Source organism: Theobroma cacao, chromosome 9, assembly GCF_000208745.1.
Source record: "Theobroma cacao cultivar B97-61/B2 chromosome 9, Criollo_cocoa_genome_V2, whole genome shotgun sequence".
NCBI classification, from domain to species: Eukaryota; Viridiplantae; Streptophyta; class Magnoliopsida; order Malvales; family Malvaceae; genus Theobroma; species Theobroma cacao.
In genome coordinates this window covers 252,979-277,113 of record NC_030858.1, presented here as the reverse complement: position 1 = coordinate 277,113, position 24,135 = coordinate 252,979, and the positions used below count along the sequence as shown (strand labels likewise).

Genomic DNA, 24,135 nt, shown 5'->3' with positions numbered 1-24,135 from the left:
TTTTCGTTTTGTCTTTTTAACATAGGCGCCACGTGGGCTGATGTATCCGGAGATTGTGCACTGCAGGTGTACGTGAGAATCTCCAACTTACCTCCAAACAGAGGGGTTTGGGCTAAGGTCCCAGCCCATTCGAAGTCAAGGTCCAAAATCCAAGGAAACCCGGTAAGCCCAGGGAAAAGAGAAAACGGAGCAAAACTCCTCCGACTTCTGCCTCAACCGTGGCTGGGCAACCGCGAACGAAGAGGAAGTGATGATGCAGAGTTAGAAGCTACTGAGATTCCTTGCCCTACGAGGACGTTAATCCAATGGCCGTGAGTTCCCTTGTTCTTTTTTCTTCTTCTTTGTAAAAAAGAAGTATTGAAAGGTAAAAAGAAAATGGTTTTTTGAATTTATCCAGTTAGCAATTGCCTGTGGGGAATCAATGCCATGCTCATCGTCTCATGTTTTTCTGATTCGGTTCTTGAATCAAGCACTCGATTCCATTAAGTACAATGTTGCGCAGATGGTGGCCAACATTTTGAGCATTAATCCAAATGCAAGGTAACTTTTTTGTTTTAATTTCCAGATTAATCTCCCTTCCAAGTTTAGTTCAGCTATATCGTTATATTTTGTGGGGAAAATAACTTGAAGAATCTGCAATGTTCTTGTAGCTGTTTAACCATCTTTGCTTTAATTTGATTTGCTGTTTTAACTTTTGCTATGTAAATGTATTAATGGTACAGTCCAAGACAAGGAAAAGGGTTCTTGGGGTAGGCAGCTAAACTTTAACTGAGGAGACTTAAAAAACTACGTGATAGAACAAAGAATAACCTACAGAGTGATCCAACAAACAGGACTCATCCTCTTAACAATTCCCAATATAGACAAACAACCACTCTGAGTTTCCCAAAAGTGTTTGTTTTTTGGATGGAACCATCCAATAGAAATTTTAATCAGCCTAAAGAAAACATTTTATGGAGTTCATTTTGTTGAGCATATTGCACCTTGCCTTGCATTTTGTTTTCTAATTTATGGACCTGAAAATTCGTGAAGGGCTAGTAAGGTTGAAAATCCACTTTCAGCTGTTGGAGATCTCATGCCAGCTACCAGTGATCATTATCAGTTGAGAACTCAAGATTGGTTTTTTAAGAAGAAAGATTTCAATGGCAAACAAGACCCAAAGGCAGTGTTCAATGTGTTAGATGCAACACTAAAGGAGAGTTTGGAGCGTTTGAAAATGATGAGGTTAGCTTTTGATTCTTTTTTTTTGTTTGGGAATCACAGCTTCTTTTCTTCTCCTTCTAAAATTTGAAACAGGAGAATTGCACAATCATTTAATATTGTTTCCATGCTCATCTCATACAACCAATGAGTTTAATGAAAACTAAGGAAACAATCATGTGGTGATTCCTATTATCCTTTGATGATTTGTAATCAAAATTTGAATGCTTCATGCATTTTATTTTTGCTTGAGCGCAATGTTATGACTTATTTGTGTCAATCTAACAAACATGGCTCAAAAGAGAAAGTGAACACTAAATTAATGTTATATGCAATATGTGATAAAGATAGTTTATTTCTTTTTTCCTCTTTTGAAATCATAGGCCTACTTTGTGAGTTTTATGACTTTTATAATGTCTAATAGATTGGATATACTACTTTGTTTTTAAGAGTTTCAAATATACATTTTAAGCATCTTGAAGACTTGAACTCATAGTTGAAGTAACACTTGCTTTTTCTGCCTTTGGGTATAAATAATATACATATGTTGATATCTGGTTAAACTTCTTTAAATCAAGGCTGCATGTTGATGTTAAGAAATGATCTTGCTCTTGGGATCTTGAAATTGTTTTTAATATTATCTTTTATGTCAGGATTGATTGATTGTTAATTCAGATCTTCCAATTGTTTTACATAAGCATTTCGAGAGTGTTGGTCATGGATGATTCAATGACTTATAAATGAGAAAATTCTCACCTATAATGTCTTTCATTTCCATATGAGATTTTTCAGGGAAAATATATCATTGACAAAGTTAGGACTCAAGGTACGCACTTTGAAAGCTGATAATGCTGGACAGATAGCCATGATTAAAGATTTGTGTTTGGAGCAGAAGTTAGAAGCAGCTCTATGGTTGCGGAGGGAGATGATAAAGAAAGGTGTTGTTCCTGATGTGCCTACACACAATTATCTTCTAAATGGCTTGTGCAAAAAAGGTGACATGGAGAAGGCAGATTGGCTTATTAGGGAGATGCTAGAAATTGGTCCACCTCCCAACCATGTGACCTACAACACCTTTATTAAGGGATGTTGCCTTTCAAATGATGCGGATAGAGCCCTTTATATGTTCTCCACTATGGCTACCCGTGGTATCAGGCCAAATAGTGTTACATGTAGTATACTTGTGCATAAATTGTGCAAGGGACATCTTTTGAGAGATGCTACAAAGCTTCTTGGGAAGATGTTAAGGAAGGACAATGGTGTAGCCATAATTCAGTTTTTATGTTCAGACGGGAAGTTGGGATCAGCTCTAATGTTGCGGAGGAAGCTGATACAGAAAGGTATTATTCCTGACATACTTGCACACAATTATCTTCTAAATGGCCTGTGCAAAATCGGTGACATGAAGAAAGCAGATTGGCTTTTTCATGAGATGATAGAAAAAGGCCCACCTCCAAACCGTTTGACTTACCACACTTTTATCAAGGGCTACTGTCTTATGGATGATATGGATAAAGCTCTCTATCTTTTCTCAGCTATGGCCAGCTGTTGTATTAGGCCAAATAGAGTTACTTGTAACATACTTATGCATGCATTGTTGAAGAGAGGTCTAGTAAGAGATGCTATGAAGTTTCTCGGAGAGATTTTAAGTGATGATAATGCTGGACAGATAGCCATGATTAAAGATTTGTGTTTGGAGCAGAAGTTGGGAGCAGCTCTATGGTTACGGAGGGAGATGATAAAGAAAGGTGTTATTCCTGATGTGCTTACACACAATTATCTTCTAAATGGCTTGTGCAAAAAGGGTGACATGGAGAAGGCAGATTGGCTTTTTAGGGACATGCTAGAAATTGGCCCACCTCCCAACCATGTGACCTACAACACCTTTGTCAAGGGATGCTGCCTTTCAAATGATGTGGATAAAGCCCTTTATATGTTCTCCACTATGACTAGCCATGGTATCGGGCCAAATAGGGTTACATGTAGTATGCTTGTGCATAAATTGTGCAAGAGACATCTTCTGAGAGATGCTACAAGGCTTCTTGGGAAGATGTTAAGGGAGGACCATGGTGAAGCCATAATTCAGGTTTTATGTTTGGACGGGAAGTTGGGATCAGCTCTAATGTTGCGGAGGAAGATGATACAGAAAGGTATTATTCCTGATGTACTTGCACACAATTATCTTCTAAATGGCCTCTGCAAAATAGGTGACATGAAGAAAGCAGATTGGCTTTTTCGTGAGATGATAGAAAAGGGTCCACCTCCAAACCATGTGACTTACAACACTTTTATCAAGGGCTACTGTCTTATAGATGATATGGATAAAGCTCTATATCTTTTCTCTGCTATGGCCAGCTGTTCTATTAGGCCAAATAGAGTTACTTGTAACATACTTATGCATGCATTGTTGAAGAGAGGTCTATTAAGAGATGCTATGAAGCTTCTCAGAGAGATTTTAAGCGATGACAATTCGAAAGCAACTTCAGATTTGATAACGTCAACTATACTTATGGATGGTAGTTTTAAGAGTGGGGATATGGTTCAAGCTCTTGGATATTGGGATGAGATGCTTCAAAAGAATATTCAGATTGATGTTGTTGCTTATAATGTCCTTATTCACGGATTTTGTTTGAGTCAGAACAGGAAGGTTGCTTACGGATACTGTGGTGAAATGCTTAGAAGAGGTTTACTTCCTGATGTTGTTACTTATAACACACTTGTAAGTGCTCTCTGCAAGGAGGGAAAATTTGATGAGGCTTGTCACATTCATGGTGTTATGTTAAGAATGGGCATTGCTCCAGATCAGATTTCTTATAAAGTAATTATTCAAGGCCTATGTTCCTGTGGAGATATTGTGAAAGCTAATGAGTTTCTTCTCAGCATGTTAAAGAAGTCCATACTGCCAGTGCCTCTTATATGGAACCTTATAATTCATGGTTATGGAAGATGTGGAGATTTTAGAAATGCATTATCTATTATAGATCAAATGCTATCATTTGGTGTTTCACCAAATATATTTACTTTTAATGCATTAATTCATGCACTAGTGAAAGGAGGAAATTTACGAAGTGCATATTCTGTGAAAAAGGAGATGCTTTTAAATGGCCTTTTCCCAGATGTGGTTACCTATAATTTATTGATAGGTGCTGCTTCTAACTTTGGACAGCTTGATTTTGCACTCCAATTACATGATGAGATGCTGAGAGGAGGCTGTGAACCTGATATAATAACTTATACAGAACTGATTAGAGGTCACTGGAAGAGAGGTAACCTGAGGGAGGCAAAAGAGCTTTTTGCCAAGATTCAGAGATCTGGTGTACAAATTGATCATGTTCCCTATGAGAAACTTATTAAAAAGTAGTGGAAATTGAGGAATTCTGACTAAGACATTTGCTCTCTATCAGAAGTGGTTGATGAGGAAAAAATGATTTATCCTTTTTAATCAGATACGGGTATCAAGAAAAGCAACACCCATTTTTGCTTTCAAGTCATGGTTTCGAAAGTCCAAGTTTTGAATGATGTCAAGTGTTTTGGGATTTTGGAGGCTGAGTCTTACATGTGTTCTTTAAGGAGGTATGCGTCTTTTACCGTCTATTTAAGCTTTTTTTCTTAATATGCTGAAGTTCTCTTTTATTTTGCATTTATTACAAGTTAATGGTAATTTCTAGCATCTCTCTCTTTCGTACACATGAGCATGTGGTTTGAATCCATACAGCTTTCCTGTAATCATTCAGTTCCAGGCGCTTGGCAGGAACTGAAGGCTGATTAAGACTGGTAGTTGCATCAGATAGGGATAACCTCCAGTTTACAACACATCCTGCTTGATCAGAGGGATCCCGAAGTAAGGTTTAAATCACCTCATGGTTTGGAAATTGAATTAACAGTGAGCAAGAGCACTGCATAGAATGAGGAAAACTAAATGCTTTGAGACTGCCAAAACCTTTTGTTCCAAGACACCTGAGGACCAAGGTATTTGTTTAAATTTATCTTTATTTGTTAGGCATTTTGATTTCTAGTATAATTTGTGATTCTGGTGAATGGAATAGCTCTCCAAAATCCTAGACATAGTTGCTAATTAGTCTCTTCCCAGGACTAAAATGGGGCTACATATTTTTTTTGAAAAAATGAAGAACGGGCTATGTGTTTTTACTGGAATATAGAAAAGAATGGGGGGCTACATTAACCTTCATCTTCTCAAGCTTCCCATTGTATGTGTATGGTAGATTCAGCTCATCATCCAGCAAAAAAGGGCAGGGCTGGTGGCAATGTTTTTGAGGGCCCTTTTAGTAGTGAAGATTCCCAATTTGGAAATGAAGTAAGATTGCATGGCACATAATCTATAGCTTGTTATATTTTTTACGGAAACATGGGTTTGTACTTTTATCTTCTACTGAGTACTCGTATCTATCTGGTTTATGAAGCACCAAGGTCCCCTACGATGGAGATGGCTGCAAAAGGAGGCTTCTTGAGCCCTATTTGGTCTCTACAACTACAAGGTATTCTGCATAGCGGAGACTGGAGAGAGATCATCTGGTGGCTCCATAGCTGACGAAAAGATAACCAATCCAATCCTGTCCATCAGCTGTAGGACATAATTGCAAATGGTGGTTTGGTGCTGATAGTTTGAGAAGCTTCATCAATAATGTAACTTTTCCTTCCTATTTGATCTTTTTATATGTGGATCACTGAGTTGCTTTCATAAGCTTCTGGCCTGGGTGTACAAACTTATTCATTTACTGTACCCCCATTGCTCGATGGTTGTCAAGCTGCAACCTCCATTTAAATCAAATATGCAATCAGATGTTTACTGTTTTAGTAGTATGTGATGATGTTGGAAGTTTAGAGCTGAAGAGTCCATCTATTCCATGCTTCAGCTGAGATAGGTACATTAGCAATGTTTCCTTTTGTAACTCCTTCATTTTTTAAAGAAATAGTCAGAGCTTCTCATAGAAATTGTATGTTCATTCAGCGATGATGTGAGGTTGAAGTGAACGGTGAAATGTCTGTAACCATATCATTTATTAATATGAATGATGCTATGTAACAACGATTATATTGTTAATTAATAATTTGTCATTAAGAGTTATTTTATCTAAATTAAAAATATAAAAATTTGGTTGAATGTAGTAAAAAATTTTATTTAAATTTTATATAAGAAAAAGTTATTTTAAAAAAGAATTTTCATGAAAAGTAATTTTTTTTAATTATTTAAAGGAAGAAGAAATACATAAATAAAAAGCTCAAATTTTGCCGATGACAGGTGGGCATTAAGTCCTAGCGAAAACTGAACTCCTAAAGCAAAGCTTGAGCATTTGTCCAACTGCGACACCGCTCAACTCAAAGCCGTTCTTTTCACTCTCGCAAAGCGCAAGCACAAAGAACAAGCTCGCGAAATAAAAATTCAATGGCTTCTAACAACAATAGCAAGGACGAAACTTCTATCAGCGTCCGCGCCGAACCACCCGCATCCGACGCTCCTTCTCCTTCACCTCCGGCGACGACCGCGGCTATGGCAGAACAAGTAACGGCGAAGCAAGAAGAGGGAGAAGAAGTAGAAGAAGAAGAAGAGGAAGAACTGGAGATTAAGAAGGCGACGGTGGAGAAGTGGCCCGGGTGGCCAGGATGCAACGTGTTCAGGTTGATTGTGGCGGTTTCAAAGGTTGGGAGCATCATTGGACGCAAGGGAGAACTCGTGAAGAAGATGTGCGACGAAACTCGTGCTCGCATTCGCATCCTCGAAGGCCCCCTTGGCACTCCTGATCGCATTGTCTGTTACCTTTTCCCTCCATTTCTTCAATTCCTACAATAACTCTAGGGTTTTTCCCACAACCAAAAAATTCCATCTTTTTATTTGTTTCTCTTATTAATTGTTATTCATTCTGTGCAGCGTAGTTATGTCTTACTTACCTAGGGCAAAGTTTTTTTTCCTTTTCTAGGTTCTAATATCTGGAAAAGAAGAGCCAGATTTCTCACTCTCCCCTGCAATGGATGCTGCTGTAAGAGTTTTTAAACGTGTGGTTGGTCTATCAACTAATGAAGGTGACGTTGCCGGGGGAGCATTTTGTTCTATAAGGTTATTGGTGGCATCTTCCCAAGCAATCAATTTGATTGGGAAGCAAGGCTCAACTATTAAATCTATTCAGGAGGCCACTGATGCTTCTGTCCGGGTTTTATCAGAAGGTGCAATTTTACTCTTTTTGCAAAACATTTGCTACAATTGTTGCATGGAACAGCTTCAATGATGTTTTTCTTCAGTCTCTATATTGTTTCTTCATCACAATTTTTAAACTACCAATGTTGATTTTCTTCTTTGCGGCTTTGCTTGATGTTAAGTGGCGCTCTATCAGTTTTCTGGTGTGGTGGGCCTCTATTATTCTTGCTTACTGGGGACCTCTGTTTCATTCTACATGTTTTTAGTTTTTCGTTTCCCTTCTTATTGGAATTCTTTTAGCATTGACTACTTATACTTAGGTGGGATCGGCATGTATTTAGCTCGCCATAAATTAAGGAAATGACCTCCACTGAGTGCGAGAATGGTGTCAGTAAGAGTAAAGGTAGAATGAAATTGAATAAGATTACCATTTCGTAAGACATCTCAGTTTAAAAGGCAAAATCAAGCAAGCCAATGCCTGACTTCTGCATTTCATCCTTTTGGTTTGCTTTTTGTTTGCATATACACTACCTGTTTATGGTTCCTTAAATTAGTTATCTACTAGAACCAAGCAAGGATTTTAAGAAAACTGACCTCGTTAACCCACTCGGATTAAGACTTTCCTAGCTGATTGTTAGAACCCAAATCTTGGTTTTCTATTTGCTAATTTGATGGGATATCTTGGTGGCTGAGACAACAGCCTAGTTGTGGCCACACCCTACCTCTAAAGTTGAGGTCTTGAGTTTAAATACCCCCCACCTTAACTATCAAATAAACTCCTCTTGTGGTATCTTCTTCTTCCTTTTCCTTTTCTTCCCTCATGTTGTATATTTCTGAACAAGTCCCCATCTTCTGTATATTTTACTTCTTTTTCTAAATTTGCTGTACCTTATTTCTTTCCCCTTGAATTCAAAGCAGCTTGGTTCTGAGATTTATATTTATTTCAGATGAAGTGCCATCCTATGCTTCTTCGGATGAGAGAATTGTGGAGATACACGGCGAAGCATTGAAGGTTCTTAAAGCATTAGAAGCTGTGCTGGGACAGTTGAGGAAGTTCTTGGTTGATCAAAGCGTCATTCCTATTTTTGAGAAAACTGTAAGTGTTAGACCTGAAATTTCTACTTTACATGTTTGCAGAGTTGTAAGGGTTAAACTGCAAGCTGTACTGAAACATATGCCTTTGTCAGTACCATGCAAAAATATCACAGGAGCGTCCGGTTGATGCCTGGACTGATAGAAGTCAGTCCTCACTGCATTCTGCTTCTGCTCATCAAACTGGGATTGGTTCTGATTATTCCCTGTCATTGAAGCGGGATCCTTTATATGATCGTGAAGCTCATCTAGAACCCAAAATTCCTGCATCAGGACTGTCACTATATGGACAAGATCATGGAATTGGAGCAATACGCTCAAGTGGAGTTAGTCGTGCTGCTGCTCCTATAGTTACACAGGTTTGTCAATGTATTATCAACATATGAGATTGAGCTTTTAGGTAATTATTATGAAGATAATCATAATCATCAAAATAATGGCTGCTGCTGGTGTTGCTATGTTACATGTGCTCATTTCAAGAAAGTTTTTTATAGTATCTCAGGATACCTCTGCATCCATTTGTTGCTGGTAATAGTTAGGAAATGATCTCAAATGATAGAGGCTTTCTTATGTGTACTGTTCTGGCTTCAGTTGCATTGATAGAAGAATTGTGCGAATGTCTTCCCAGTCTTTCAGTTTCTTTGTAATTATTATTATTTTATATTCTTCTGGGCCAATTCTTTGTTCTTTTCTTTTTCTTTTTTTTGGTTGGCTTATTCTTTTTGGATTGAACATTAGCATGGGTACTCTTTGTTTTAGATGATGCAAACAATGCAAGTACCATTGTCCTATGCAGAGGACATCATTGGTGTCGGTGGATCAAATATTGCATATATTCGCCGTGCGAGTGGAGCAATCCTAACAATACAAGAGAGTGGGGGTTTACCGGATGAGATTACGGTGGAAATCAAGGGCACCACTTCACAAGTTCAGATGGCCCAACAGTTAATCCAGGTAGCTATCATCAATTCTGTGTCACAAGTTAGATGAGATTGTAATTGTTGAGTGAATTTCCCTCTGTACAAATTCAGGTCTTAACATGTAAGATATCGTTTTAACAGCTTCAAGTGGTGTTCTTTTTGCAGGAGTTTATTAGCAGTCACAAGGAACCCGCACCAAGCATATACAGCAAGGTTGACACAGGGTTGAGTGCATACTCCCAGTTGCCAGAGACCACGTATAGTTCAACATTTGCATCATCGCATATAGGAGGGTATGGATCGTCCGGTGGTGGAGGCTATAGGTCCTCTTCCTCCTCCAATTTGGGAGGATATAGCAGTTTTAGGTACTGAGTTGCCGTAATGTTTTAAATGTGCTGGAGCCATTTTCTTTTATTTCAGTGAATAGAGATACTTGGAACAAATGAAGCTCTTTATATTTCACCATTTAAGATATGTATGGAAATGTGACTGCGTGACTTTGATGTGGAAATACCGGAGGACAGACAGAATAGAGATAGAAAGGGAAGTTTGTTCACTCATGCAAATTAATAAGACTGCTGGGACAGGGATAAATGATCACAATGGGTTAAGACCCATGTATTTTGTTGGGTAAAAGTGGAGCATCAGCCATGATATGGACCCCTTCGTAGGCCCGCTTAGGCTCAACCAAAGTTTGAAACCTCGACCCTTTCCGTGTTCCTCTAGCCCAATCATTACATATTGAACCAAGCAATGATCATATAAGTACTTTTATAATTGAATATGATACAGTTGGAGCAAATGAATATGTTGTAAATTCAGACGTATGGTGATCCGTGGACTCTAAAGTCACTGAACATAAAACTTATTAGCGACCACCCTACCTAGGCGCCCTTGCTTCACAATTCTTGTTCCATCCCTCCGAAACTTTGAATGTTGTATATTAAGTCTAAATATGTAGAACGTGGACTCCTCCGAGTTCCAACCTAACGTATGCGAATCCTGGCGCAAATTCATAACTATAACTTTATATTTTTGGACAAGAAATGTACAAGAAACAAGACCATACGCTAACTAAAGCCTAACTTGTATGTTTGCAGAGGAAAAAAATAGAGAAAGGGAGGGGGAGGGGAACAGAACAAAATCAAAACAAGATTAGATACAAGTACAAGTTGTAATTAGTGTGGTAAACTTGGCCAAGATTGTGCATATATAATCCCACGTATAATTAATTTGATCATTTTGTTTTGACATGCAACTACTCCTTTGAATATTTTGCATCCCTTTTGGGAACAATAATCATCTCAGCACTCTACTTGATCTTTTCTATATATTCATACCAACGAATGATCATCCACATTTTTCCATTTCAAAGTTTGATTCATCGCTGTTATCATGCCCTATGGAACATACCTGGTAAGACGTAACCGTGAGATTAAGCAGCAGCCCTTCTTTAAATATTTTGAAGTGTTTGACAAGTAGCATGCCAAGCATGAATCTCCCAAACCTACTTTAGGGTTTATGTCATTGTTCTACGAGTCTTTTTGAAAATTACTGCACAACTACTTTACCCCGAGAATGCATCGTTAAAGTCGTCGTTGAATTATTATAAGAGCTTAATCACGAGTGAATCGAGAGAAAACAAACACGTATATTAGAATCGTGTTGAATAAGTGAATGATTCACAATCTTTTTTAATGTTTATGTAAATTAACACGTAATCTTATTTTATAATTTTAAGAATAACAAGATGATTTTGAAGTATGGTGCATATGTGTATCGTTATATCTTTTAGGACTTATATGCAACAACTTCAACAAAATGATATAACTCATATACATAAATAAATATATAAGTAACTATATCTCTTGTATAATATGCATTCAAACATGAACTGTTTAATAGCAATTTGAAGTGCCAAGCAAGTAGCTACAAGCAAGCAATCTTCTGTGCCAAATTTACTAGTCTGGAGATTCATTGTCTCTACCTATTCTTAGACAGATGTCTCATTTCTGCTTCATTTCCGACTTGACAGCAATAAATATAATATTGGCTACGAACTGGTAATTGGCTAAATGGCATTATTCATCACTAAATCAAGCACGCCAGCTGCATGGATTGGAAATTTTGGTGGCAGTTGGATTCCATTAGGCAGAACAATTGCAGGCTTACCTTTTCTGGCTTTATCAGTACTTAGCCTTGACAATCATTGCTCACAAATTGCATAACAATTGGTTTAATTTAAATTGTTGTTACTATGTTTGATCACTTGTTGACATAGTGTTCATGTAATATAAACTACCAATAATATCAAACGATTTTCTATGGATGATCATGATCTTAATCACCCACCTCTGATCACCATTTGCTATGGATGATGATTGAGGAAAGTATATGCTTAATTACTATTCAGCTTCTGCAATTGCAGACTTAATTATTAAGCACCATCATCTCCTGAAAGCTAAACAATTATAGTAGCATGTCTCGTTGAACGTAATTTGCATGGGGAAGAACCAAATATATGGGGTTGTCGGACTCTTTCTCAATAATTTCGGATGAAGCTTGTATCTGAATTTCTCGGGGAGAGGGCTGCAAAAGCTAGCGCAGGTTGCGGATGGCTGATATCAAACTGATGATTAACGAGTCAGTAGATCAAATTAATAGTATATATCTAAAGGGAAAAGAAAAAAAAGTAGTAGCCATGAATCAGCATATCTAGTTTAGTTTCAATATCAGGATGCAAAACAACAAAACTTTATCATCTGGAGATATATAGTAGGTGAGTTTCAATATCAGAACAGGTAGGCATGATCAAGACCTTTATGGAAATTTTCATGTTTGAAGTGTGAGATAAGTAAAGAAAAGATTTGGATAGATGGCTACTCCTACAATTGTTTAAATGTGCTGGGAAGTCTTGTACATGGAACAAAATTCAATACCACTACAATTTTTTTAACTTTTTTTTTCCTCAAAATCATAACTAACAGTCACCCTTAACAAAAAAATTGATTAATTGTTACGATTATGAATCTCTATATCAGCTGTTCCACTATTCTACTTAAACAACACGAAAACTGATTCTTGCATTTAGTAAAGAATTAGTCACTCAACGTGCAAACTGGGGACATGCATGCCCTTATCCTTCCATGGGGAGAAGAATTGAAGTCCAAAACTAATTCTATATATACAGGGTTAGATAGACCTGGTTTTCATGAACAATTAAGAGCCGCTGCAGTCTTAAGTCTTTGCTATTGATCATGAGAAACACAAGATGTTCAGAACCTAAATGAATATATATCTAAAAGAAAAAATTAAGAATGGAATATATATTGAGAGAAGAAAAAAGGAGTTCTTTCTGGTTTTTGATAGGTCATGATCAATCATATAAAGCAATGATCGATAATTAGATCGCTATGAATCTTATACATCTCAAAAATGCCTGCATATATATATAGATATATAAATAAATTGTTGCAAATAATTATATTTGTTTGCGTGAATGAGGTGTGCATGATATACTTCATCGTTTACAGAAGCAAACAGCGGTGAAGTCTGGACGACTGGTTGTGCCACCGCAACTTCCTGTCTGATGGGAAGCACGCTAAAGGAATTCGCTTACCGTTTAGTCAAACAAGAAAGCACCCTACCCTATATTTTTGAAATTGTCAAACAATGGAGGGACAATTCAGCTTTGAAGACAGAAAAATCATTGCATGCATAAAGCGATTATTAGATATACTTTGATGAACCTTGAATTCATGTGAAAGAATAAATGATGGGCTCAGGGTTTTGCAATTTATGTAACAGACAAATTGAAATGAACTCCACTCCTCAGTTTGGTTTCTGCATATAATTTTTATTTTATTCTATATGCATGTGTAATCTACGGTGGTCTGTTGCATGGATACCTTGTCTCTGGGGTGTGTGATATACATAGCGCCTTAAATTATGTCCTTTAGAGTGAAAGCCAAAAATAATGAAGGAGATGTGCACAAACTAAAGGAGCCGAAACAGCAGAAGAAAAGGGGTAGGGAATCCAGGAGATTGGTCGTCTGTTCCTTGAATTATTCATTTTTATATGGCAGCGGTTGGCTCCCCAGGAAACCCCATGCCCCGTCTCCTCTCCTCTCCTCTCCTAATTAATCCATTTGGCACGTGACACTTCCTTCCTCTTACCATTTCAAAGGCGGTCCCACCGTGGCATTTGGACCATCCGACGTGGCAAGAACCCATTGGTAGGTAGGCGGAATTGAATTCCAAAGGACAAGAGGTCCACTATCACGTGGCATGTTGGCAGCTGGCATATACAAATATATATGCTGATTGTTTGGTCTGAAAGAAATCTGAAATGTGAAACGGGGTTTACGTGCAGCAGTCGACATTATCTACGTGACTTTGTCTTACTCGCACTTGCATGCCTTGGTTTCCTGTTCTTGTTAATTTGTCATCCATCGCTATTTTATTACTATAACTATTTTAATTTTCTACTATGTATACTACTGATATTAGTGTATTGATTAAAAGCGTATATATATATGTATAAAAATAGGAACGTGGTCAGTGGCCAAATTTATCTTGTACCTTCAAAGTGAAGACCCAGAGTAGGTGAGAGCTTCACAGATACCCTCAGCTCTCTTTCTTCAAATCAGGAGCTTAAATTCCTCGGTTTCTTGTGCATGGTAAGTAAGAAAACCCACAAGGTAGCTAAATTCTTCAACTCTGACACCTTGCTTATGATCTAGAATCCTTGTTCTATTATTTCAAAATATGATATGATGATAACGATCAGCAAACCCTGACCGAAGAATTTGTTTTTCTTTTCGTACAACTAAGCTATACTAAAGTTCCTAAAGGGTTTTCAATATTCTTTTCTGTTAGTTTGGAAGATAATCAATCCGCATACTCTTTTCACTTCTCCTTGGTTGCTTCTTTAGCAGCTGCCTTTTTCCATTTTATGTCAATTTGTCTTTACCTTTACTACAGGAGCAAAGTGTTGGGAAGAAGAAAAGCTTAAAGGAAATGGCAATGGAAGGACAGGGAAAAGAAGAAACCTTACCGCCAGGGTTCCGGTTTCATCCAACCGACGAAGAGCTCATCACTTACTATCTTGTGAACAAGATTTCAGATGCTAGCTTTACAGGAAGAGCTATTGCTGATGTTGATCTTAACAAGTGCGAGCCCTGGGACCTTCCTGGTAGTTTATCCTAATACCTCTTTATTCCTTAATCTCTAAATATCCTTAATCCACGTTGGTTCTAAATTAAGTTTGAGCATCAATACCGAAGATTTGAGTTCATAGTAATATGCATATTCCATCACTAAGGCAAATTTAGTCTTCTGAAAGAAATTATAAAGGCCCAAAGTCATATTTATGCTCTTTCATCGAATATAGAAAGTTTTACCTGCAGCATAGCTCTTTAACGAACGTACGTAGCGTAAGTAATTTAATCCCAGGAAGAAATTTAGAAAAGAAAGGAAGGAAGGAAGGAAGGAAGTACAAGTTTACGATGAAATAGCATCAACTTGCATTCATAACTTGTGATAAATATATCATTATATATATATATATATTGTTCAAAAAAACAAAAAGACAAACTTTGCATAAAATTTAACTATTAGATGTCTGATTCTTTTCAAAACGTTTGTTCAAATCAGGGAAGGCCAAAATGGGAGAAAAAGAGTGGTATTTTTTCAGCCTTCGGGATCGAAAATACCCAACTGGAGTAAGAACAAATCGAGCAACCAACACTGGTTACTGGAAAACCACAGGAAAAGACAAGGAGATCTTCAACAGCGTCACATCAGAGTTGGTTGGGATGAAGAAAACCTTAGTGTTTTACAGAGGGAGAGCTCCCAGAGGGGAGAAAACCAACTGGGTCATGCATGAATACCGTATTCACTCGAAATCATCTTTTAGAACTACCAAGGTACCAATCAATACTCCCTGCTCATGCATCATCATCATCTGTATGTATGTATTGCTTCATAGTTTGATCAGATCATTGCTTCTGACCTGGATCTATGGAAAAGTATGTAAGGTACTAAAATATATATCCAAGTACGTAAGTCATATCATTCCAAATCTTATAGGAGTTCTAACCTCCTTTTTGGAGGTAGCTAGGTTCTGGTTATCATCAAGCTTATGCCTGTGTCACCTATTTTTCCAGTTCGTGAAGCTGGAAATAAAAGTACCTGGTATAAAGTAAATTTACAATGAAGTTTGTACGAGCATTTTGAGTAGTGCAAAGTGAGAGTATATTGCTAACATCCACGTCATTCATTCATATTAGAAATCTACATTGATTCTTTCTCTATGCACTCATCCCTTCACAGCAATGAAAACAAAATGCAGCACTTCTTCTTCCGTTTTTTATTTTTTAACTTCGTTTACATTACGCCATCTGACTAGGCTTGTAAACCATTTTCGAGTACGGGGCTGCATTACCTTCGTTTTAGTATGAGATAAGTTCATAATTCATGGTAAAATCATCAGCATACGCCAGGAAGGCCACCTGAAAGAACTTTTTTGAAGCAATTCATAGTAAGCTGATGGGTTTAAACCAATTGCAAACAAAAGCTGAAGAAAGATCTTCTTTGTCTCTTGTTATGTAGTGTTTTTCTGCAATCGCTCCTATTAATATTAATCTGGCAAATAAGTTCGCCAAGAGGACATGGTACAGAAATTACTAAAACAGGAAAGTAGAGAAAGAAGCTTGGTCCAAAAAAACTAGGTAGCCAGTCTCCAACGCGAGGAGATTTATACTGACGAAAAAAGTATGTGTTCCAGCAGGATGAATGGGTTGTTTGCCGTGTGTTCCAGAAGAGTGCGGGGGTGAAAAAGTACCCTTCGAATCAATCAAGAGCAGTTAATCCCTACAACTTGGAAATAGGGGCAAGTGTCATGCCACCGGCAATGATGCAGGCGGAAAACTATCAGTTCTCTATGGGGCGGAACTACGCAGAACTAGCGGAGCTCTCAAGGGTCCTGAGGGGTGGTCCAAGCACTACTGTAAACCTGCCTATTCAATCCCAAATCAACTATCCAGGAGGGTTCACTATATCGGGGCTGAATTTGAATCTCGGAGGTGCCTCCACGCAGCAGGTAATACGACCAATGCAACCTCCGCCACCTCCAGCAACGCATCAACAAGACGTTACGGCCACCATGATGAGCGCCACTTCTTTCACCGCAGAGAATGGCTATGGTACTGCAGAGCTCAACAACGCAAATGGGCCTAGCAACAGATTCCTGAGCATGGACCATTGCATGGACTTAGACAACTATTGGGCTACATACTGATCAGGACAAGCAAAAAATCAAACAAAATTTCCTCCAAGTTTGTTCCAGTAATAGACTAGTTAATCACGAGTATCTGTTTAGTTTGGAATACTTCTTCACTCCCCTGCATCACGCTGGGGAGTTCATCGGGTCAAACAGTCACTACCCTGAAAACTAGGAATATCAGTATCCTCTTTTGTTTTGTCTGTCTCAATTGTGAAAAGAAAATTGAGATTCACACCTTATTCGAGCTCGCCTCCGGCACCTAGATTATTAAATTACCTGTTCTACTTATTGTCAAATGTAAACTCACTGTTCTATTTGTTAATAATCCTTAGGCACTTTTCTTTACAAACATAATAATAATGATCCTCGTCCACCCTCAGGGCATAACAGAAGTTGGACAACAAAGGCACAAACCTAACCTTTTGACCTTTGTTTTGCCATCTTTTGTCCAAAATATCACGCAAGCCAATGTTTTAACAGCTAACAAATCCAGAACCAAGCGCAAGCAGACGCCAGAGGCCAATCCGGAAAATCAATGAATGAATGAACAAATGATGCAGGCAATAAGAAATCAAATCTAAAATAACTTGTTTAACATTAACCTTTTGACTAAACGTGTATGGACACAACGGTAACACGTCCCATTGGTGTTGCAACTAAAAGTATGGTTTCTAAAACGTAAAACTTCTCTCCATTGTGAATCTAGAAGAATAAAAAATAAAATTACACTAACAGAAATAACCAACATCGGCCATGATACACAAACTCCTAGATTTGAGATATCTCAAGATTCAACTGTGTAGCGGGAAAGGGTTCTGAGCTTTTTTTCAATTTTTCCTCAAAAAGAAAAAGAGGGAAGTCGGGGGGTTAAGAAAAGATTCGATAGCTTCAAATGCAAAATCAAAGCTACCTATCCAAGATGAAACTTCTAACCCCAACGAACACACGTCCAGTCTGCAAAAGGCAAAACAAAATAGTTAGCACGCTAAATTGCATTCATAGATAAGGCGAATGCTCAAGGTACACATACACCACGCCTCGATGAAAATGATAAGCGTTAAGTCCACTTCCTCTCTCACCCATACTCACCCCTTTTTTTCTTTTGTGACATTTATCACATAATTCTACCTATTGATGTTATTTAACCTACTAGCTGAACCTAAAGACAAGACAACTGAGGAACTACTGGTCATCTACAGAGATGGTAAACGGGGATATTTTACAGGTTGGAAGCAAAGTGTCAGCAACTCAGATGGTCAACAGAAGCCTGGCACTGCAAGGCCAATGAGGTGAACTATGAACCATTGGGCAACATGACCAGTTCCTGATTCTGTACCTTCAAGGTTTGACATACTGCATCAGCTGTAGAAGCTATGATACTATTAATCACCTGTCTTATTATTGTGATGCAAGATTTTTCTGACCATCAAAATTTACAGTTCCAATTCCTCCTCTTTTGAAAGCAAGTTTTACTATCATGTTGGCCAATTGAATCAGAGAAGCATACCTCTAGATTTCCCAAAATAAAGAGACTAGAAAGTAAACTCATGCAGTCTGCTTGTCTGGGTGCCCCCTTTTGGCCTTACGACGACCCTGGTTGGTATTAGCATGTCGAACAGGTTTCTTTGCCTTTTTGCTGCAGTAATTAGAGTTATTAAATTCTTCAGCATGGTGAAAATACGAATATCTACAGCAAACTAAAACATTCTTATAAGAACAATAGATAATGTACCAGGAAACTCAATAGATAATTAAGAAACTGACCAGAAAATTGCTGAACATATTCTAAACAAAATGATAATAGGTAGGGCCAATAAAGCTGATGCCTGCAATATTGAAATACCAGTAAGTTATATTGTTTATGCTAGTAAACAGTGATTATATTATTTGATTTCAGCGAAGAATAATCAATAGGCAAGGCTATGGTACACAAACAATATATACATACTGCAAACCACTCAAGCTCTTTGGTTGCAAGAGGTCTTGTCAGCTCATGCTTCTTGAGCATTTCCCGGACAGAGGCTTGAACCTAAATTGTACATGCAACAATAGTCCAATAAGCTATGATATATCTTTTAAACAGAATAGTACCAAAATGATCACAAGGTTAAAACGATCTCAAATTATTATATTCCAATTACAGATTCTAAACAAAATTAATACAGTTGAAAGATTTAAGCAACCAACAACTCATGTAAAATATGTTGTATGATTTAGCCTCTAACTAATTTCAGTTTAGTCGCATTCTAGGCAGTGTGGAAAACCTTAATATGCCAAAACAGTTAGGAGACTATTACATTGAAGTCACGCCAATATTCCAGTTCATTTACTTGGAAAAGAACATTTAAAGTTATTATCTAGTAGTGCCACAACCAAAAATGTTCAATATGTAACCCTTTAAAACATGAAAAGGAAAATAAAAACAATGTGAATGCCTCCCAGCAAAATAGATCAACAACATTAAAAAAGTAACACACTATAACCACCTGGCTTACTTGTTCTAAATGCCAGCACCTTATACACACTGCCAACTTCTACAAATCCAATAAACTTATGCCTTATTTACCACAATAGCTCATGAAGGGAGACCAAACAATAACTTACCTGATGATGGTATGTTGTTGCCAATTCCAAAAACTTCCCATAAGCATTAACTACTTCCTTCGTATAGGGCTTCATCACCACACGAACTTTATCAACATGAGGCTTTGCTAAAGTAGCCACCTGATCAATGTATGGCTTACTGAACTTCTTAGCTTCCTGTGACCAGAGTCGTGCTTCAGGATGCATGTCAACATATATAGAAGACATGGTGGAGTATAAGCACATACCTGGAAGTAAGGATCAACTATTTCTTGAACTTTGATAATATGAGGAGTTATAGCACTCTTTGATACCTCATAAACCTCAACTGTTTTTGCAGTTAGCAATTGCACATGTGGTTCAGCATATGTAGTTACAACCAACCACTGATCCTTTACAGCTGGAACCCATTTCTTCAAGTGAAAATAACAGAATCATAAGAACGCCATTTACTTAGAAAGACGCTCATATAATCACATATAAGCTCCTGATTTGTTTTGAAAAAATCAGCTGTAAGAGAAGCTTACAGTTTTAATTGTTTCCATGCGGGGTTCAGCCCACTTTTCAGCTAAGGCCTTTTTCTCCAGAGCCTGGATAGAAGTTGAACAACATTTAGTTGCAATAATATAATGTTATATTCAACAATAATATTGCACTAGATTTGAGATTTGACACAATTATCTAAGTAATAAATAACCGTTTCAACCAGTAAGATATTAAAGGTGTCACATAGAAGTAAAATATGATAAAAAAACTGTAAATAGTACCTTCTGGATCACCATATCCATGGCCGGTTTTCCGCGCTCATTCCAATGTGTCTGAACAAAGGCCTGCAGCATGGTAGTATGATAGAATCACAAGTGAGATATTTGTACAATATTTAAGAGAATAATTACATATTTACCTAAATTTACCTGACAATGGATTAACTTCACAGCAAGCCAAGGTGGGAGCCACGCACCATGAACCTGATAGCAAACATGTGTATTAGACTAGAATTCATAGTTTCCAATAAGATTCATTTCACAATTTATTAAGAAAGTTCGATTCCCTAACTTCCTATGATACTTGTAGGACTGTGTGCTTTAACAAACTTTTTTCATTGTGGGCTACAATATCTGCAGTTCATTATCAACAACGGTAGTATGTAGACTATATTGGAGCTAGTACAGGTAATTGGATTAAATCGACACGTAATACCAACTAAAATTATCAATATACAGTTTTGATGATTGAAGAAAACTCCTACAAACAGAAATCCCAGATAAAGAAAATCCATCTACTTAAAAGCTGTAAGAGACAAATCAAAATTAAGGCAACAGAGTGCTATCACTTAAAATAGTAACCACCTCTAATGAACTTTAAACAGCTAAGGCCTATACCAAATGTTGTCCATTTACTAATTCTTTTAGCAGAAGGAAAAAATTACTTCAACCAGCAAAGAGCAAAGACAATTTACTAAATGAACTCAGATATTTGTGACAAGACACATCGAAAGAATGCCACACAGATAGCATAGCATGATGAACTAAGCAAACTTATTACCTCCATCAACTCGTTTGTTTTTGAAGTGGCCTCAAACTTTGCCTTCATCAATTCTTCCTATTAAAATAAAAATGCTATAGTTAGAAAATTCACTTAAGGACCAGCATCTAGCGAAAAGCATGATATTGCACCTACTTAGCGATAACATACCTCAGCAACTTTAAGAGCTCTCTCAGTTTTTGCTATTTTGCTCTTCTGCTTGTTATTGATCTTTTGAAGCTGTAAAAAGGAAGACAACTCTTAACAAAATTATAACACAAAGCAAGTGCACCATAAGAAATGCATTTAGATATGAGCCACTAAAAAAAAATTGGAATCTTTCTCCAATTTTGACAGAACAGTGGAAACGCGGGATGGAAGGCGGAAAAGGCTTGGCACAGCTAAACACATACAAAAATAGGGTGTGTGTGTGTGTGTGTGCGTAAAGAGAGCAAGAGAGCGAGAGAGAGAGAGACAGGGCAGATGGGGGAGGAGGAGAAGAATGCGTCTACTGCTGTACATTGCCCCTCCAAAGCATTTTTTTTTTTTTGAGATTAAAAGTGCTGAACTAGAATGAGTCCTCCATTAAAAACATATAGAGCAAGCTGAAAGCAGAAAACTCTAAATAGAACACGCACTAATCTAAACTACTCCACTAACTCTGTCAGCTTGAAACAAGATCAAATTGATGAAGAAAAAAAATCACGGCAGAACATAGCAACAAAGGAGTTGGAATTCCACACATCAAACAAACCAAAAATAGAAGAGGAAGAAGAAGGAACTTACATTCTCTAGCTTTAGATTCAACTCAGTCAACTTGTTCTCAGCATCAGTTGCACGGGCTTCCAAGGAATCTTTGTCCTTTAATTTTGCTTCTAATTCACTTTTAAGTGTATCAACCTTGACAACCAGAAGTCACATCAGAATGTTGAAATTGAGCTTCATTTATTCATAAAACTAGGAACTTCATTGATGAGCAACTACCTGTTTCTGCAATTCAAGAGCCCGCGCGTGAGCTTTCCCAACTTGCTCCTTGGCATCTGAAGTCCCCTTTTTCTGAGAAACAACAAAATATACACTTCACGAGCAAAATAAATGGGTAACCCTCTGCATTTGTACACTCTTCCTTATCACACTAACAATTTAAAAGAAACAAAGAAATAAATTGCAGACCTGAAGAGATGATATTTCAGTGTTCAAGGATGCAATGCTGTCGGATTTCTCTTGAATGATTTTCTCTTTCTGCTTTATCAACTCATCCTTGGTCTTCAATTCTCGAGTTTTTTCCTCATCATTTGATTCTTCATATACATAAGAGGAAACGAAAGAAGAAACATTTGTAATTAGCCAGATGAACATCAAATCCACATTACAAATAAGTGAAAAAGCAATTTAATTTTCACCCACGAAAAACAAAAAACAAAAAAAAAAGGGTAAGCTTAAGCCACTCTAATAATTGATAAACCTAGCATCAATGATTATGAGTAAGTGGACAGCCTAATTATAAAGTCAATGCATAACAAGAATTACTAGTATTAGAAAAAAACGAAGTAATCTCGATTAGTCCGCCTAAAGTAAAAGGCTTGAATCTAAAATAGAAATAGAGACAAATATAGAAAGAAAGAACAAAAAAAAAATCAAAACAAATAGTCGAGTAGAGAATCGTGGAATAGGAAAGCTAACCAAGAAGACGGATCTTAGCCTTGAGTTGATCCAACTCAATCTTACGAGCAGAGGAATCGGCGCCGGCCGATTCAGGCACGGGTTCGATCGAGGCATCCGCTCTAACTTGGGCGAAAATTAGGGCTACAAAGAGGGAGAAAATCACGAGCTTTGAGGCCGCCATCAGCCAGTTACTTAGCCACCAAAACTCGCCGAGGAGGAAAAACTAACACCCGCACAGGCCAAACAGAAGCAAGGGGCGGTTTCAACTTCTGACTGATTGATCGATTCAACAATTTGCAAATCTTTTTCTTTCTTCCCCTTCTGAATAAAATAATATTATTAAATTGTTTAAACTTGGATTTTCGCTCTCCCTCACGAAACGTGGCAATTATTTTATCCCCAAACAAAAGCAATCGTTGAAGAAATAGAATAGTCGGATTGTCGAATCGAGATATTTTTTTTGTTATGAGCGAACTAGTCCCAGCCGGTCCATGAAAGAATCCTTGAGGAAAGAACAACTAAAGGGCGCAGACCGACACGTGGCTGTCCAAGATTCTAAGTATCTCTAAAGAAGAGCACGTGGCATATGATGAAGGAGGGAGGGCTGATTTGATGGCAATTGAATTCGAATGGTGCACAAATCAAGGCCGGTAGGGTAGGTGGGACAAGTTAAGCCACACCTAATACCGTACAAGCTTTTGCGCCATAAATAAAGAAAGGATCCCCCCAGTCCACAGGCCAGGATTGGGCTCTTCTTTTTCTTTGGGCCAACCCAGTAGATGGCACATTAGGCTTGGAACAAATTGGGCTAGCTTTTTTTACTTCGAAGGCTTGAGCTTGGCACAAGGCCCACTTGCTTGTTTTAGAATTTCAGTTTGTAATGCTCATTTTTGAGATTTCATTGTCCAAATTTGGCTAAGTTATAGTTTTTTTGGAGTAAAAAAGACTGTTCTACAGTATATGGTGGACCAAACAAAGTCATTTTCACCGTTCCATGACATGAATTATACAGTCTTTGTTTAATTAGGTATAAACATGTAATTTATAAGTTAAAAATTTCGAAATTTATTTTATGCAAAAAAATATTATATTTTCGACAATGGAATGACCTATCTTAGACCTTAGACCTGGTTCTCCCCCACTAGCACATTAATCATTGAAAATAAACATTTAACCGAAGCTAAGCAAAGACAAAAACTAGTGTTTACAGCAGTACATTCATGATTTGAAGGAATTCGTTTCTTTGAGATATGCCATATATTCAATTGTTCATGAAATACTGGTTTATTCAACGGAAACGTTGCTCGATTCTCTTACCAAATGTCTAATCAAGTAATAAAAGTTATACCATATAATTTATGCCATCACGAGAGTTAGTGTAATAATTAGTAACACAACACAAGAAAGTCCAAGGTGGTTTTCACACTTTACAGAGTGTAATTTGAAACAAGGAAAAGGCAAAAAGCTTTCGATGTCGGGAGAGATTTTTGTCCAGTTAAAAACAACTGGTTCCCACTTTGTCTTGTGAAGAATGCATGGATCAATCATTTCAAAATGTGCTTTTGGTCTCCCGCAGTCCGATCACACACCAACAACAAGATGGCAAGCCCTAGTACTATATGTAAATGTAAAACTTACATAATATTAAGTGGTGCATGGCAGAACATATAAATCTGTTGCCGTCGGATGAATGCATTGCATCATGAACATAACAA

The 24,135-nt window shown here is 37.5% G+C and overlaps 4 protein-coding genes across 4 annotated transcripts; 3 read left to right on the top strand and 1 right to left on the bottom strand.

Moving 5' to 3' along the window:
- LOC18587601 (pentatricopeptide repeat-containing protein At5g24830) lies at positions 149-6,251 on the top strand. The gene is made up of 7 exons (XM_018126412.1): positions 149-311; positions 398-540; positions 1,033-1,224; positions 1,993-4,773; positions 4,935-5,169; positions 5,424-5,515; positions 5,622-6,251. The coding sequence occupies exons 1-4, from the start codon at positions 306-308 to the stop codon at positions 4,559-4,561; spliced, it is 2,910 nt and encodes a 969-aa protein (XP_017981901.1). The 5' UTR covers positions 149-305; the 3' UTR covers positions 4,562-4,773; positions 4,935-5,169; positions 5,424-5,515; positions 5,622-6,251.
- On the top strand, positions 6,459-9,874 carry LOC18587600 (RNA-binding KH domain-containing protein PEPPER). Its single transcript, XM_007011477.2, has 6 exons — positions 6,459-6,967; positions 7,137-7,380; positions 8,299-8,447; positions 8,539-8,802; positions 9,203-9,397; positions 9,529-9,874. The coding sequence occupies exons 1-6, from the start codon at positions 6,605-6,607 to the stop codon at positions 9,733-9,735; spliced, it is 1,422 nt and encodes a 473-aa protein (XP_007011539.2). The 5' UTR covers positions 6,459-6,604; the 3' UTR covers positions 9,736-9,874.
- On the top strand, positions 14,256-17,325 carry LOC18587599 (NAC domain-containing protein 100). The gene is made up of 3 exons (XM_018127994.1): positions 14,256-14,557; positions 15,019-15,290; positions 16,151-17,325. Exons 1-3 carry the CDS (start codon positions 14,383-14,385, stop codon positions 16,661-16,663), a joined length of 960 nt encoding a protein of 319 aa, XP_017983483.1. The 5' UTR covers positions 14,256-14,382; the 3' UTR covers positions 16,664-17,325.
- On the bottom strand, positions 17,227-22,930 carry LOC18587598. Its single transcript, XM_007011475.2, has 15 exons — positions 22,439-22,930; positions 21,929-22,056; positions 21,740-21,811; positions 21,542-21,655; positions 20,927-20,995; positions 20,777-20,833; positions 20,146-20,199; positions 19,999-20,061; positions 19,759-19,821; positions 19,480-19,644; positions 19,253-19,408; positions 18,597-18,677; positions 18,413-18,474; positions 18,156-18,284; positions 17,227-17,602 (listed from the first exon to the last, which is right to left on the bottom strand). Exons 1-14 carry the CDS (start codon positions 22,599-22,601, stop codon positions 18,194-18,196), a joined length of 1,338 nt encoding a protein of 445 aa, XP_007011537.1. The 5' UTR covers positions 22,602-22,930; the 3' UTR covers positions 17,227-17,602; positions 18,156-18,193.

Excerpts from the sequence above, each read along its gene's own strand:
- LOC18587601 (XM_018126412.1), top strand. Across the intron at positions 541-1,032 it reads AGCATTAATCCAAATGCAAG|GGCTAGTAAGGTTGAAAATC; the intron begins GTAACTTTTTTG and ends AAATTCGTGAAG. Across the intron at positions 1,225-1,992 it reads GAGCGTTTGAAAATGATGAG|GGAAAATATATCATTGACAA; the intron begins GTTAGCTTTTGA and ends GAGATTTTTCAG.
- LOC18587600 (XM_007011477.2), top strand. The coding sequence starts at position 6,605 with ATGGCTTCTAACAACAATAGCAAGGACGAAACTTCTATCAGCGTCCGC. Across the intron at positions 6,968-7,136 it reads TTGGCACTCCTGATCGCATT|GTTCTAATATCTGGAAAAGA; the intron begins GTCTGTTACCTT and ends TTCCTTTTCTAG. Across the intron at positions 8,803-9,202 it reads CTGCTCCTATAGTTACACAG|ATGATGCAAACAATGCAAGT; the intron begins GTTTGTCAATGT and ends TCTTTGTTTTAG.
- LOC18587599 (XM_018127994.1), top strand. The coding sequence starts at position 14,383 with ATGGCAATGGAAGGACAGGGAAAAGAAGAAACCTTACCGCCAGGGTTC. Across the intron at positions 14,558-15,018 it reads CGAGCCCTGGGACCTTCCTG|GGAAGGCCAAAATGGGAGAA; the intron begins GTAGTTTATCCT and ends TGTTCAAATCAG. Across the intron at positions 15,291-16,150 it reads CATCTTTTAGAACTACCAAG|CAGGATGAATGGGTTGTTTG; the intron begins GTACCAATCAAT and ends TATGTGTTCCAG.
- LOC18587598 (XM_007011475.2), bottom strand. The coding sequence starts at position 22,601 with ATGGCGGCCTCAAAGCTCGTGATTTTCTCCCTCTTTGTAGCCCTAATT. Across the intron at positions 19,822-19,998 it reads TGGATATGGTGATCCAGAAG|GCTCTGGAGAAAAAGGCCTT; the intron begins GTACTATTTACA and ends ACTTCTATCCAG. Across the intron at positions 19,645-19,758 it reads GCATGGAAACAATTAAAACT|AAATGGGTTCCAGCTGTAAA; the intron begins GTAAGCTTCTCT and ends TTTCACTTGAAG.